This window comes from Notolabrus celidotus, chromosome 7 (genome assembly GCF_009762535.1).
Source record: "Notolabrus celidotus isolate fNotCel1 chromosome 7, fNotCel1.pri, whole genome shotgun sequence".
NCBI lineage: Eukaryota > Metazoa > Chordata > Actinopteri > Labriformes > Labridae > Notolabrus > Notolabrus celidotus.
This window is the reverse complement of record NC_048278.1, coordinates 21,165,114-21,180,293: the sequence shown is the minus strand read 5'-3', so window position 1 is coordinate 21,180,293 and position 15,180 is coordinate 21,165,114. Positions and strand designations below refer to the sequence as shown.

Sequence of the window (15,180 nt, the reverse complement as noted above, 5' to 3'; positions counted from 1 at the left end):
CAGATATAAAAGCAGAGGCCTGAAGGCAATCCATCCACCATATGGTGATGGCTCGCCTTCCTTTGACGGCACCATGTGGTTTTCACCATGTGGTGTATTTACGTCCTCTGTGAAGCCATGTTGCTAAGAAAGTGTGCTTTACTGAGAGGTAAAGCTGTGCAAATTAACAATATCAATTTACAATGGAGGAAACATTCTGTAGTAAGCATACCAGACGCCTTTGATGATCATAAAGCACATTAAGAAACCAACGTTATATGTTTAGTGGTCAAAGTTATCTCAGAAAAGACATTGCTCTTGCTAGTAGTTATATCTCCCGTATGGTGGTGTTTAAGGATGAGTTTGTAAAATGAAACCATCTGGTTTGCATAATGGCCTCAGATTAGCCTGATATTGGGCTTTGTTACTGTGTTTATTTGTTTTAAAAACAAGGCCTTATCCTGACCTGAGGGCCAAACTGGCTCAACTGTTGTTTATCTGACAGCAGACGACCTGGCAACATCATGTCAGTGTCAGTTCTCTATCTGGTTCTTTCCCTGCTCAGTTTGTATTAAATATTTTAGTTTTCTGACTATGTAAAGAGTATAACTCTATTCAACGGATTCTGTGAGAAATATTGTGATTCATAATCGTCTGCTCACTATGTATGGCTCAGAAGAAAAGACCAAGTATCTTTGACAGGTCTGAGAAATGGGATGCAGGGCATAGGGTGTAAGAGGGGCGTTTGAAAAAGAAAGCTAGGAATGGGAAGGAGGGGTCTCAAAGTTCAAACAGTGTGGGAACTGTCTCCCATCTTAAAAAACAGGAAGTGAGGAGGAATGTAACAGAAACCTCAAAAGATGGGAAAGAGAGAAAAGAAACCTTCTGAGAGCACCCACACCACCAGAATGCCCCCTTAAAAAAGTTGCCTCTCTGAGGCGCCTGACATCTTGTGCACTTGTTTTTTGACTCTGCTGTTTTGTGGTTGTTGTTGCCATCCTGAGCCAGATGCTTTTGTTCATTCAGCGATGCCTCGTAAAGATGTCATTGTTTTACCCGCGTACAATGTTTCATTGTGATACTCTGCCAAGCAGACACAACGTAGCGATGTGCGCTTCCACCAGCAAGGAATGCCAATGAATGCATCAATGTGAGGCACATTTCCATGACACACATGGCCCTTCATGTCTATGTGCGCTCTCAGCAAACCCAATAGGAACTGCTTTGGACAGGCTAATTGGGCACTAACTGGAAAATAAATGTAAGCTCCTGTCATAAGATGTTATTAGGGGATGGAGCTGGGAGCCAGGCGCAGAGTTAGAGCTGGAGCTTGTTTATCGAGATGTAGACCCTATCTAGGATCTGTAAACCTGTCAAACTCCAATGCATTAGCATCAGTCAGCTAATATAAATGTTGTTAATGCAACACACCCATTGTAAAGTTGACCTAAACAGGATGGAGCCATGTGGCTACATTAACCAACATGTTTATAATTTATATAAAGTGTTAACTATATCCTACTTTACCCAGTAAAATGTCTCTCTGATGTATCACACATATGAACAGGAAAAGGCACTTTAACATGACTGTGTAGCTTTTGCACAAACATACACTCAAAGCGTGTGTTTGTCCCATGATATCACCCTCATAAAGTGTTTAACAGGGCCTGTTAGGGAAATTGTAACAAGGTTTGTTTGGGCCTAATGACCAAGCTGTGCGATGTAATTTCTTGGGGTTCGTCTCAGGAGAGCAGCACAGACAGATAGCCACGCCCGGAGCCGGGATATAAGACAGGCAGGAGAAAATGAAAACTTGTGAAAAGAACACCAAAAAGGGATTTTGCACATTTTTAACTTCAGACAAAGGCTTACATTGCATTAAGACAAAGAAATGGTGTGCTCACTTGAAAGTACTCAAAAAGTCAACTTGTTATATTGCATTAAACAACAGGATGGAGGGATAGCAAACAGGGACAGAGTGGTAGAGTGGAGTGGAGTGGTGTGTAATGAGGCCTGGATTGTAGTCATTTAGCTTGTCCTACTGGAGACACACCACCTGAGGTCAGTGTGAGACTTGTTATCACAGCGTCAGACTGGATAATTGAACACTGCAGATTACAGGACTGAGAAGAATACATTATTTAGCAGTCATATGATTCAAAAAGGTCTAGTGATGATGAAAAGAGTTCAACATTAAATGCACAGGGTGTGTAGAAAAAAAACAGAGGAAACAGCCATGACTGTTTGAACTGTAGAAAGGATACAGGAGCACAGAGGGTGAAAGTGTCAGGATAAGAGTTAACAAGGAAGAGGGAAAGGAAGTAAGGAGCTGGGAAAGAAAGATGGGCATAGTTTACCAAGGAGAGCTTCTCATTCTTTTAGCTGAAGTACCACAAACAAACATTTAAATGGACAAGGAGCAGAATAACATCAATTTGACCCCAGTTGTGGGAGAGGTAGTAGTAGAAGAAGTTGCAAATATGCTGTATGTAATTTTAAGCTGTCAAAAATAAATATATTACTGCTTTTTGAATTATGATAAGGAATATGTTTAAGGTGTAACACTACTCTTGTTGGCTTGATGTAGAGTAAAAAAAAAGCCAAGGCGAGGTCACTCTGCTGCCACAAGCCAACTAGTCTGAATCTTCTGTTTTGTTGTATAGTGTATCAAATACTGTGCTGTACATAGATATGATCCTGCTAGCTTATTTTAGATAGCAAGATGTTTTCCTTATGAATGCTACAAATAATCTAGTAGGCAAGCTACTACTGCTGCTGTTAACAAACAAATCCCTGATATGGAATGACTGGATATAGGTTTCATCTGAAGCACTAGTTTTAACTGGTCCATAAGTGCGTGGATGACCACGTCCAAGTCATTCAACAGGAAACACAAAGACAATGTTAATAGTACACTTTAAGTGTAATATGTTGAAGTATGTACTGAAGATTTTATAGTAAGCCAATATCATATTAAAAACTTTAATAGGCAGGAAAACACATACTTCCATTTTTTTGTGTGTGAGGATCATCTTAAAGATATATCTTTACGGCGTCTGCACTGCAAAAACTTAAATGTAAGTAAGATTGAATATTTCAGATAAGGGTGAAATTTGCTTATTTTTTGCCTGATAAGATAGTTTTTCTAACTAAGCAGTTTTATGTTAGTGTTTCACTTGTTTTGAGTGTTTTGTTCCTAAATTATCTCAGTAAGATATAACAGCTTGTTACTGAGATTGTTGACCTATATTGAGTAATACTTGCTTGAAAATAGAATATCAACTGTTACAAAGCTGTTTCATCAACAGTCACAAGTATGAAACTGCTTTTTCAAAGTAAGAATTTCTTATTTCAAGCATGAAATAAGAAATTATTACTTTGACATAATTGTATCTCTTCACACAATTAAAACAAATGACAGCCAAATGTAATCCACTGTTTTATTTCCAATGAAACAATAGAAAATACGTACTACTTTATATTAGTACAGTTGGAACAGAACTGTAAACTGACACTTAATATTTAAACATTTAACATTCAAACTGTTTCAAAAAGAAATAATTACATTTAGATAAGTTCTTCCAAATTACAAGGCAGAAAATGATCCCACATAATGAGAAATATATTCTTAACTTTTGTCTTTCGAGCAGGAAAAGTAAATTAGTTTTTAGTATAACTTTGCTGGTTTCAAGAAATGTAATGCCTAGTGCATGTCATTATGTCAAGTCTGGTTCCCATATCAAGATGTTTTCCTGAAGCAATTTTGATTTGAGTCTCTCACTCAAACACACTGGAGATCAAACTTGAGGGTCTGTGGACATGCTCCTGCACCATAAATGGGAAAAAAGTCTCACATGGGGGGGCACAAATGACATGCCATGATAGCATGTCAGAAATTAGTGCAGTACTTATTTTCATTCTCTGATTTGTCACTTTGTTCAGCGTGAGCATGCTCGTTTGGACTCGATGGTGTTGTTGCTGATGAAGCTGGACCAGTTGGATCAAGAAATTGAGAATGCCCTCAGTGCCACCTCGTCTATGGATAGCACACCCACCCTCCATCGACGTCAACTCCAGGTACACAACTGCATTTTCCTGTTCATTTTGGTGGTTTTGACTTCAGCTTTTATAACCCATAAAATAACATTCATATGAAGTAAAGGCAATATTTGGAATGAAAGAGTGCAGCTACTTGAAAACCTGAAATTACATTTATTCTATTTATCTTTACTGTCTCCATTCAACCATAGTAATCTAATCCCCCTAGTGGCCATGTAAGGCATAGCAATTGCAGAGGGAACTGGTCATTACTCATCTGTTTTACATGTATAAAATAATGTTCTTAATCATCCTTGAAGAAATAATGGCTTTGCCACTTTGTACATTTTCATTCAACAGGAGTTTGATGAGGGATCTGTGCCAGCAGCATCACAAAACCTTCAACACCAACAGCCACACTCTGCTGCTGCCTCAACCTCAGGACCTACAGCAGCCCTTGGAGCAATACCTAAGAGTGGAGTAAGTCAAATACTTTATCCATACCAACAGGGGCGATTCTAGGATCGGATGTTTAGGGGTGCTGAGCCGGGCAAGATATATTTCACTGTTTTGTACATTTGAATGCAATTTCATTCCCACATTTGTGAAAGAAAAGTATAACACTTTTTTGGAAAGTCTGTGACTAAACCATTAAATCTGATAAAGGTTAAGGTAAAAGTAAACCAGCCCCCTATAGTAAGTAACAAAAATACCAAAAATTGACATTGGAGTTATTTTTTGGACTTTCATTTGAAATGCAATGCACAACATGTAAAACGCGGAGCTGCTGTATTTTTGTTTTTAAAATATTACATTTCAACCAAGTACTGTATGGTTTTTAAACTTTTCTAGCTTGTTAAAAAGGAAATACAGTAATAATAAAAAAAAAAGAATCTCTCAAATTTTAGGGGTGCTGGGATTCAATATAGAGGTGCTTCAGCACCCCTAAAAATGGGCTTGAAACGCCTATGCATACCAATATTAGTCACAACTTAGTCAACAGTTCAAGATGGAACTTTGACAATATTTACAGTTTTTCAAACAGAAAGATCCAGAGGTTTTGTAGGAATTACAAACTTTAATAACTGCTAATAAATCTGGATTATTTAAAGACCTGAAAACATCAACTAGTTACAGTTGTTGCTGCTTTCTTTAAGTTATTTTTTGGGCACTTTTGCCTTTATTGGATAGGACAGCTGAAGAAAGACATGAAATGCAGGGAGTAGAGAGAGGGGGAAAAACACGCATTAAAGAGTCACTGCTGGGAATCGAACCAGCAACCACTGCAATGAGGTCTATGGCCTCTGTACATCAGGTGTGCTCTTAAACCGCTAAGCCAACAGCCCCCAAGTTGTTGCTGTTTTGAAGAGTGCTTTGGCTTTGTGTCATATTCCAAATTATTTGCATTGTTTTTGATGAGCTACAGCATATGTTTCCAATAAAACAAGCCATTTTTTCTCTTTCAACATAGATACGAGAAGTTAAAACAAAAAAGGCAAACAAAAAGGGCACACACACACACACACACACACACACACACACACACACACACACACACACACACACACACACAAATACATATACACGCACACACATACTTGAAGTGAATCTCCCAATTGTAGGAATGTCCCCCAGCACTTAGGGCTTAGTCAAGCAAACGTTAAAACTCTATAATTAGCTGGTTCCAAAGATCTAGACCCCTTCTCCCCAACAAAGGGGTCAGAAAGGGGGGTCTTAGGTTGAAAAGCCAGGGCATGGGTGAGCAAGGGGGGGACACGCTTCAAGTGAGACGTGCGTCTTCAAACCTCCTTGCTTGCTCATTTAATGACTTTGTCAGCCTTGCTTTGCTCCAGCCCTCAGAATGAGGTCAAAGTGAACGAGGCTGGTGGTCAGCAGACTGAGCATCAGTGCAAATTTTTAATACTTGAGTGTATTCAATGTCTAAGTATCTTAACTGATGAACAATATTTTAAAAAGTTCACATAAAAACAAACCAAAAAGTGTTTATAATCAGTTCATATTACATCTAATCAGTAGTGTTCAACAACACATGCATTCAATGGTCAAACGACTAAGAATCCTAGTTTTTTAGTACCGCTCATAAAACACTCTTCTCTTAAATGATGTAGTGTTGCATAATTTAGTAACCCTAAATTCCAAACAGGATGTTTAGTTTGCAAAACCTTCCTGATATCAAGCTAAAGATACACTGTAACCAGTAAATTTGAGAATCCTTGATAAAAAAAGCAGTATTGCATTCCTGAGTTATCTCTCACAATTTCTTGTAGATAGTGGGACGTCTTGTTGCACGTCACAACTATTTTGCCATCTCAAAAGTTGACAATGTGTCACTCACTGTGATGATGTATATAGTGGGTTACAAATCAACACTCTATGACGCGTGATGCATTGTGTCTGTGACCAACTGTTTCCACAACCTCCATTCCTGCAGTAACCCAAGGTAACTCTGTAAGCTTGGGTAAACAGAGCTTTCACTGCGTTTAATAGGAGGCCTTTTACAGTGGAGGCCCTGCGGAGTGATTGATAGAGGCCAAAGAGATGATGACTTCATGAGGGGGATCCTCACTGGTTAATAGTCGTAGGGGACTGTTGGGTCCTTTCAGACACACAGAGCTGTGACGCCCACTTAATCTTTTTAGAGAGACAATACAAATCCTTTAAATGATGTAAACACAGAGCAGATGTGAGGAAGAGCAGGGCTGAGGTTAAAGCTTTCATTCCAACCGACTACACAGCTTTGTTTACATGACAACATGCATAGTATAATAGACCATTCAAGCGTAAAAACATTAAAATATAAAGTCATAACTCTGTTCTGTTAGCAGGGAAAGTATGTTGAGTGATTCTTTTACAGCAAGGTGTCCCCCTGAGCCGGTACCAAACCTCTGTTTTCCTTTTTTAAGTGAATGTAACCTCATGCTATAATAGGAATAATCACATCCTTTCTTCTGGAATTAACCATAACACTAATCTTGGCAGTCTTTATAGATTATACATGGGGGGAATGACTTGCCAAAACTGTGTTTGATACAATAAATATGCCACCACAAACCCTCAAGCCTCAAAAAGTTTGATTGAGCTTAATCAGCACCTTTCTCTGACATACTGCTGGCAAATCCTAGATATTGCTGGCTTCAGAATAATGGGATTTATTTTAGAGCTTTTGGATATATTTCTTTAGAACATGTCCCTTGTCACTTATTCAGCCCATGCACATTATACAGACACATCAAAACAATTAAATTAAACACTGACAAAAACACTTGAGGATGTAAAGTGTGTTTAAAGAAGCCACATTCTGTGCTGATTTACAGCATAAAGGAGAACCCTTTCAAAGTAAGACACATCACTGACCCTGTGCTACATTGCTTTCTGCCGAGCACTAGCATGTGTTACCTTGAACAAGTCTTGACATCAATCTAATAAAGAAGGTATTTGCTAGTTTACACTGGAGTGCAAACAACATATATCTTGTGAACAAGTGAATGGTGAGTGCAGCCCGCACTAAAGGAAAAGTCAACATAGAAATTGCTACTGTACACACTTGTGTGATTAATGCAAGGAGGTTCAAGCAGTCAAGATAAAGGACTGGTTCTGTGCATGTGGGAATATTTACAACACAAACTTGGTATTTGATATAAAGTACATACGTATATTTCATGAACTAGGTCAGGGAGAGGTAAAACAAAAGAAAATCTGAAATGAGGAAGGACTGACTGAAAGTGTGGTTTAATCTGTGTGATCCTTTTACTGAAGGTATATGACTTTCTTCTTGTGTCCAACAATTTATTGAGACAGTCCTCACCTCTAATAGATACACAATACTTTCAGAAGGCTGGCATAGCCCTGATGACAGTTTTGGAAGTGGGGGGCCATTCTTTCAAGATATTTTACCTTGAAATAAGCAAAAGAAATCTGCCAATAGAACAAGTGAAAATGTGCTTGGTAAGATTTCTTAAAATATGACATAATATTTAGAAAACTGTGACCTTAAAATTAGCAGGGAAAACTTATTTTAAGCAATGTTTTACCAGTATTTTAAAGTGTAGTGTCTCAGAATAAGACAGGAATGCTTACAATTATTGTTTTTTCACTCAAAAAATGTTTTTTGCACTAATACATTTCATGTAAACTTTTTCATTTCTTTCATATTTGCCTTTATTTGAGTTGTATTATAGCGGCACTTCTCTAGGTTTAGGACCATCTTGTTTAATTTGAGCATTTTGGGATATAATGTCTTCTCATAGTTAGCTGGATAACTAATATTCAGTCATGTTGTTTTTTAGGATAAGCCAGCTATGCTCAAAAGTAGGTGTTTCATTGTGTGCATGTAGTTTGAGGATACATTTTTATCTGATTCAGAAGAAACAGTGCCTGAAAACTGACCCACCCTTAATAAAAAAACATTTTTTTCTTTCTTTCTTTTATCAATGGAGCTGCTTTCTGATAGATTCTCCAATAAAATGCATTTACTTAAATCAAGTAAAGTGTTTGTCTTAAATCAAGATTATCCGTCTTCTACAAATCAGAGCTCAGCTTGAAAATATATGAAATATAAAATAAACCTTGTTTCTTCTAAATTACAACTCAAAACAAGATCATTTCAAGATATTTAAGATGCATTGTCTTAAAACAAGTTCCTCTATTGTACCCAAATGTTACTTGTTAAGTAAGTTTATCTTAAATCAAGTGGGATAAGACATTTTGACTAAAAATGAGAAAATTTCACTTGGTAAGATTTTGAGTTTTTGCAGTGTGTTAGTTACTGTAGCATATCTATGTTATGCTATCCTGTCTTTAAGCCCCTTTCAGTGTTCAGATACGGTTGCAAAAGCAGGTGAGGCGGTACACTACAGGTGTGGAGCAGCAATTTGTCAGCTGTTTATATATATACTTCTATTACAAAGAAGGTTAAAGAATTCCTTCTGTTGTTTAATGTGGGAGCAGTGACTGAGCAGTGATTTCATGTAGTCGCCAACATTTAAAAGTCCCAGAAGAGCTTTAACTAATGGGCTTCCCTCCTAGCTAGAAGGTAACTGTGTTAGTTTATCTTTTATGGACACCCCCTCCAACCCCCCTTGTATAGCCCAAAAATGGTCTCTAAAAGCATTTGTTTCCCCTCTGTGGTGTATATCTGGTATATCTGGCTGTTCCGTGCATTAGACCTCAAGGGAATATGCCACATATATAACTGGTACAACTGCTGAGGTCTTGTCAAGCCAAGCTATTAGATCAAATGACTTTAAAGCTCTAAATAGGCCAATCAGTCAGTGTGGTTTCCTGGGGATACTGTAGGTACTGTACCCCCTTTCAGTGATGGCTGGGTTAGAGGGATAGGTCAGAGTCTTGCTTGTGATACAATACAATGTACAGAACCATCAGTGGCTGATATAGATATTAAAAAAACAGAGCAACAAATGAGACTAAAATTCTGTGAACTCTGAAAGACCACAAGTTGTGTGCATGTAGGCATTAAAATGAATGTGTAGACAATCAAGGGTAAGACATGTGCCTGTCTCATCCCATATCTTGTGGATGTCTGCAGTGGAGGAGTTGTTGTGTTTGTGCATGCGTGTGTGTGTGCCCGCGTACCTGCATGTGTGTCTATGTTTTTGATATGCTTGTCGAGACTGCGTGGATCACAAAGTGTTTACCATCACACATTCACATTCCTTCCATCTTCTGCCGGCTTACGCAAGAGGTACCTGGTGTTTGTGTTATTACTGTCCCCCTGACACCTCCTGGTACTCTGTGTATCACTTGGGTGTGATTGTACCTCACAAGTACTCGTGCTGTTCTGTCCTTTATGTAACAATGATAAATGTGAAGTGCTGGTATGTGTCTGTGTAAGCTGGTGATGAGTTGACAGTCACTCAGCATGCACAGTATCTTTCAGTCACAGTTGTGTATGAGGCAGCGGGTTCAAGTGAATGGCTTAGCTGCTGTCTATTGTTAGCCTTCAGCAGGTGGCTGTTATTCTTGCATCGAATGTGGGGCTTAAATGTTGCGGATATTGTGCCACAGCAGGTGTTTTTTCTCATGGAGGAGCAGCTATTCTTTGCCCCAGTGTTTTTGTTGGCAGGTTTCTATTCCTTGCTTAGTGGAGCAGGTGTCTTGTAATGCTATTCTGTTTGCATTGTTGTGTTTCAACAGGTGGCTTTTATTTGGTTTACAGACAGATGTGCATCTATTTATTTGGCTGTTTATCATATTTATAGCTACATCTAATGATCATTTCCCCCATTATGTGATCCGCTAAATATATTCTTAATTAATCCTCCTTAGTTCCACGAAATATCAGAAAATAGAAGAGTCTATGGAAGATTTCTTACGCTAAAGGTGACATCACAAAATGTCTTGTTTTGTCTGATTACTAATCTGACATCCAAACCGTCTATGTATAATCAGATTAGTCAGTGAAAGGACAAATATGATGCTTTGAAAATTTGTTTGGCTTTTTTTGTTGCAGCATTGTACAAACTAAAGAACTTCTAAATTTGATGTTCCCAATCCTCAGAATAGAATAGAATAGAATAGAATAGAATAGAATAGAATAGAATAGAATAGAACAGAATAGAATAGAATAGAAGTACCAACTTTAATCTTGTCATTAATAGTACAATCATAAAAGGGTACTGTAAATATAGTGACAATCTTAAGTTATGCGTGGTGCAACAAACAACCATTTGTTAAGTCCCTCTATTTTTAGCATCTCTGCGGTTGCAAAGGATGTGCCAAGCAGCAGAGGCGGGAGGAGGCAGCTGACCCCTGACCACCTTCCTCTCAATGTTACAGTCGGAAACAACATATCAGTCACCCTCAGCGCTGAGCATTCCCACAGGCAAAACATACTCGGAACCCCCCCAAAGACTCCAGCTTCTGAACGAGGCCCAGAGCATGGCAGTCTTTTAAATTTAGCACCAAAGTGTTTTACATGTCATGCATACGGTGACAGGTAAGACACAGCTCTGTACAGGCACTCATTCGCTCCGTCTTTGGTAAACATTCCATAAGAGGGCAACCTTTGACCCTGTGTTTGGGTCTGTATATTTTCTCCATGGCAACAGCCTTCCAAACTGAACTTGAGTTGTATCCGTTTTTTGTTTGACCCTTTTTACCTGGATTCTGGAAGTACCAGATTTCCCCTCTCTGGACTTCCAATGTCTTAATTTGAGGCTTTTTTCTTTTCGAGGGAGATGATGGATTTGGAGATATTTCTATTCTTTTAAATGACGGAAAGATTTCACCCCCTGTCAGTGGGTTATATATGAACATGTGTCTTTATCTGTATGTAGTGTGGTGGACAATAGAAGTGCAGTGGTTTGCGTGCTAAGGTCACTTGCAGATCTCTGCTCTGTCCTTCCTCTGTGTTCCGCTTTGGCTGCCTCACAGTCCCCAAACATCCTCTGTCCAAACCACACCTACGAATATTTCCCTCTTGCCATTTTTTCTCAAATATCTTTATCTTTTGCTCTTCCATTCCCATCATTTTTTACAGTCAACCCCAATTGCAGCAGGCATAATTGTGTTTTTGCTTTCATTCCGGCAACATACTTGTCTTAAAGACTGTAGTGAACTATTATTTGTCAGTGAGCTATGAAACTAACCTCCATTCAGACTGACAAGAGGGTGCAAGCAGCGGTTCTGGTCACGGCCTCGCTAGCTGCTTTGTGTGGTGTCATTGTCCCAAAGGTCAGCCCTCTCTGCTGAGCACAGCTGTAACAAGGAGACAAACATGGACCTGCTGTGTTTTTTTTTTTTTTAAAAGAGGACAAGAAAAAAGAAAAGGCCTGTGTTTGGAGCAGGATGTGGAAAATGAACTTCTCCTCAACCCCCCCACAAGGAAATCTTTTTTCCTGCTAATTCAAGGCTAGAGCTGTTGCATAAAGCACTCCAAGAACAGAAGCGGAACACATTGATAAATATATTCCTCTTATTTTGTAGTTGGCTGAGCATTGAAGGAAACAAAAGAAGTTCAAAAAGGCCAAAGCATGTCATTATTGTGAAGTTCATAGAAATTGTCCACATGTTTCAGCCTGACGCTGTTTGCATACTGTGTAGATTTATTTGTCAAAATAGATCTGCACTGTGATATATTTAATTGTTTCACAGAATCTGTGTATCTTCTTCGCGGAGCACCACATAAATCTACATGTTTTCGCCAACGTGCTAAATAGCAGCTCTGTCTCTGTTTGTTTTTATGACAACACACTGTGGCACCATGCCTGAATCGCATCAACTTAATCACTAGTGTCATTTCCTGGCTCCTATGGTGTTTTAGCACTTTTTCGAAAAAGCTTAAATGAATTATAATTTCCAATCCAGCATGAAATCAACCATCCACTGTGTTTGTTTGTTGCTAACATGTGGTAGGTATTAGTGTTTAAAGCACGCACTGAGTCATTGAAGCGGAGTGTGGATCAATTACGTAAAGCAGATAGTAAAGAGCACCGGTGAATGGTTTCAGGATGATGGTACTTGTTGACAGTAAATCTTGAGGATGACTGGAAAATGCAGGCATCTGGAAACACCCCTGCAGCCCGCTGATAATGAAGCGCCATAAATCACAGAACGAACAAACAAACTGGATGCACTCTTGGAAACGCACACACAACACACATTAAAAAATGCTGAAACATGCACACAGGAATCCATTGGATAACCAAGTGCAATTTAGGCCAAAGTTATTCAAGGATAGGGCCTTAATTTTGACATCCTGCTTGAGCTTGTTTTTTTTTATGTGCATGTTTCATGTTTGCTTTAAAGTTACTTCAGCAAATAGGACTTTAAGAATCTTGCTTTGTTAATTTTATCTGCCCTGAGCTTTAACGCCTGATGAACCCACTCATTCAAGCTGTTTTTCAGCATGTGAGACTTTTTGGAAACCTGCTGTATTGCACACGATTAGACCGTGCATTCTTTGGCCGATGTTACAAAACTATGACCCAGCAAAGGTCTCGCCCACATGTCCTTCTGGTAAGTCAGTAAGCCATATGTCTGCCACAGGACGGCTCTGGGGCCACCACGATCTTCTACAGAGGACGGTCTAATCCCTCTGTGTTGTTAACCCACTCTACCAAAAATGTCAGCAGCTAATCCACAGGCTAGCATTGTTGGTGCAGTCAGGATTGCGAGGCTTACCCAAATTAACTCTGGTCCATAAGCCACAAAGTCAACCTGGTGGTGAGCGGGAACAGGTGACACATTTTGTCTCTTAATCAGTGTAACAAGACAGAGGAGGAATCAGTGTGAAATGTCCCGATTGTTTTAGAATCATTTCAGAATTCTTTATCACACATTTAGAAAACACTTGTCCTGCTACTCTGTAACACGATGGAGATCAATCTAGCTTGCTTTGATCAGAACAACCTACAGGAATAATTGTGATACCTGGGACCAAGAGGCAAAACTTCAGTCTTGAATCAAGCCAGTGCAGAGGTGCAAAAGACTGCAGTACCTGGATTGTCAATGTTAGTCTTGCTGCATAAGCAAAGGAATTCCCGTTAGGTTCCAAGTTAACAATAACAATTTTTACAGCATAAATTAAACATGTTAACTGCCTGATTTCAAATGGCTAGGTATGTAGCTCCTGTCTCTAGTCGTACACACTGTATGGGGACAACATTTTCGAAAACGTATCCATTGACTTTATGTGAAGGCTACGATTTATCCATTTATTTGCATAAATGCAAAAATCATTGTGTAATTTAGGTCACAGCTGAGATTACTGACAGGTCGGCGTGCTGTAGCTGCTTGCCAGGAGGCTGACTGCCTGCCTCAGCTGCACCCATCTGCCTGTTTCTTGGCCGATCAAAAGTTTGGTTGTCATCATTTCCAATATAGTCACTGTGTTCCTCAGGGTGCAGAACATCTCCTCAGAAACCAAGGGAAGACTTCACTTTGACTACGTCCATATTTCATACAGTCTATGCTTGTGACACCATTCCCCCCATTTTGTAGAGAAAACCTGCAGAAGGTAAAATAGTCATAGCAACATAAGTTGTCAACTCTATGACTTTGATGTGCTTGTTGTATTTAAAATCTTCCAGACAGACTTTCTCCTCTGCAGTAAACAATTTATCCAGCAGCAGATATATTTCAACTCAATTCTTTTCTTATCCTTATCTTATCCTCACATCCTAACCATATTTAAACTGGGATCACCCTTGGGACCATAAAGTCATTGGGGAAAAAATTTTTTTATACACCTCATGTTGTGTGAGGTATTAGCATGAGTAGATACAAAGGTAACAGTTACATTTTTTCACAAAGTAGCAGGATGGTAAAAGGGCTGAATAACTGTAGTCTTGAAGTTTAGTGGTGTCCTCTTCTTTGTCGTTTTAGTCAGACAAGAGTCAAGTTGGACAAGAGTTACGGTCTCGTCTAGTGATGGATTCCCAGGACAAGTCAATAGTTCACAGTTTATGCTCCAGGGGCCCAGCACTAAATCCCAGCAGACACCGCCTGAAACATGAAGCCTGTTGCTTTGGCTTACTCTTGTAAACAACTGCAAATGTGTATGTCTGTCGTTGTGTCCACATTTTTCACTCTCTCTCTCAGTTAACATCAGCCCGCACACAACATATCTCATGACTCAAGGTCGAGCAAGAGAATGGGCCTCAGCTGGCGGTCTTTATGTGTGTGTAGGTGTGAGAGAGAGCACAGTGGATATGGTAAAATCATTAACCTCCTCCCACAACTAAAGACTGAAGGTGAACCCATTCATGCTATAGATTTCAGCTGGGCTTTTAGTGTCATACGAAATGTCAATACATGTTACTGAGACGTTTCCAAGAGCCACAAAATCTCCTGGAGAGTTGTTTTCTTTTCAAAACGGCTGTTAAATCCAACATCTGGCCCCTAACATACATCTTCTGTAGGGAAATGTTCCAATGCATCATTACACTAAGTCATCGCATCACTTCCTGTTGACACACTTCAAGTGTGACATATGGAAACTGTTACAATGTGGAAAGGGGATGAAGGGGGGAAAGTCTGAGGGTTAGGGTTTAGGGACGGGGGAAAAGGGGGTTGGAGTTTTCCTTACGGAAAAGGCGAGAAAGAAATTGTTTCCCACGTTACCCTGCACACGTGCGCTCAGGGGTCGACAGAGCACGGAGAATAAATTCTTGTGTAAGTGCA

The 15,180-nt window shown here is 39.4% G+C and overlaps 1 protein-coding gene across 1 annotated transcript in view; it reads left to right on the top strand.

The window, feature by feature from the left end:
• dlc1 (DLC1 Rho GTPase activating protein) overlaps positions 1–15,180 on the top strand; it is a 98,363-nt gene that overhangs the window by 15,226 nt on the left and 67,957 nt on the right. Inside the window, exons 4-5 of the mRNA XM_034688360.1 lie at positions 3,922–4,056; positions 4,378–4,497. Coding sequence (XP_034544251.1) covers positions 3,922–4,056; positions 4,378–4,497 — 255 coding nt within the window. The remainder of the gene's footprint in view (positions 1–3,921; positions 4,057–4,377; positions 4,498–15,180) is intronic.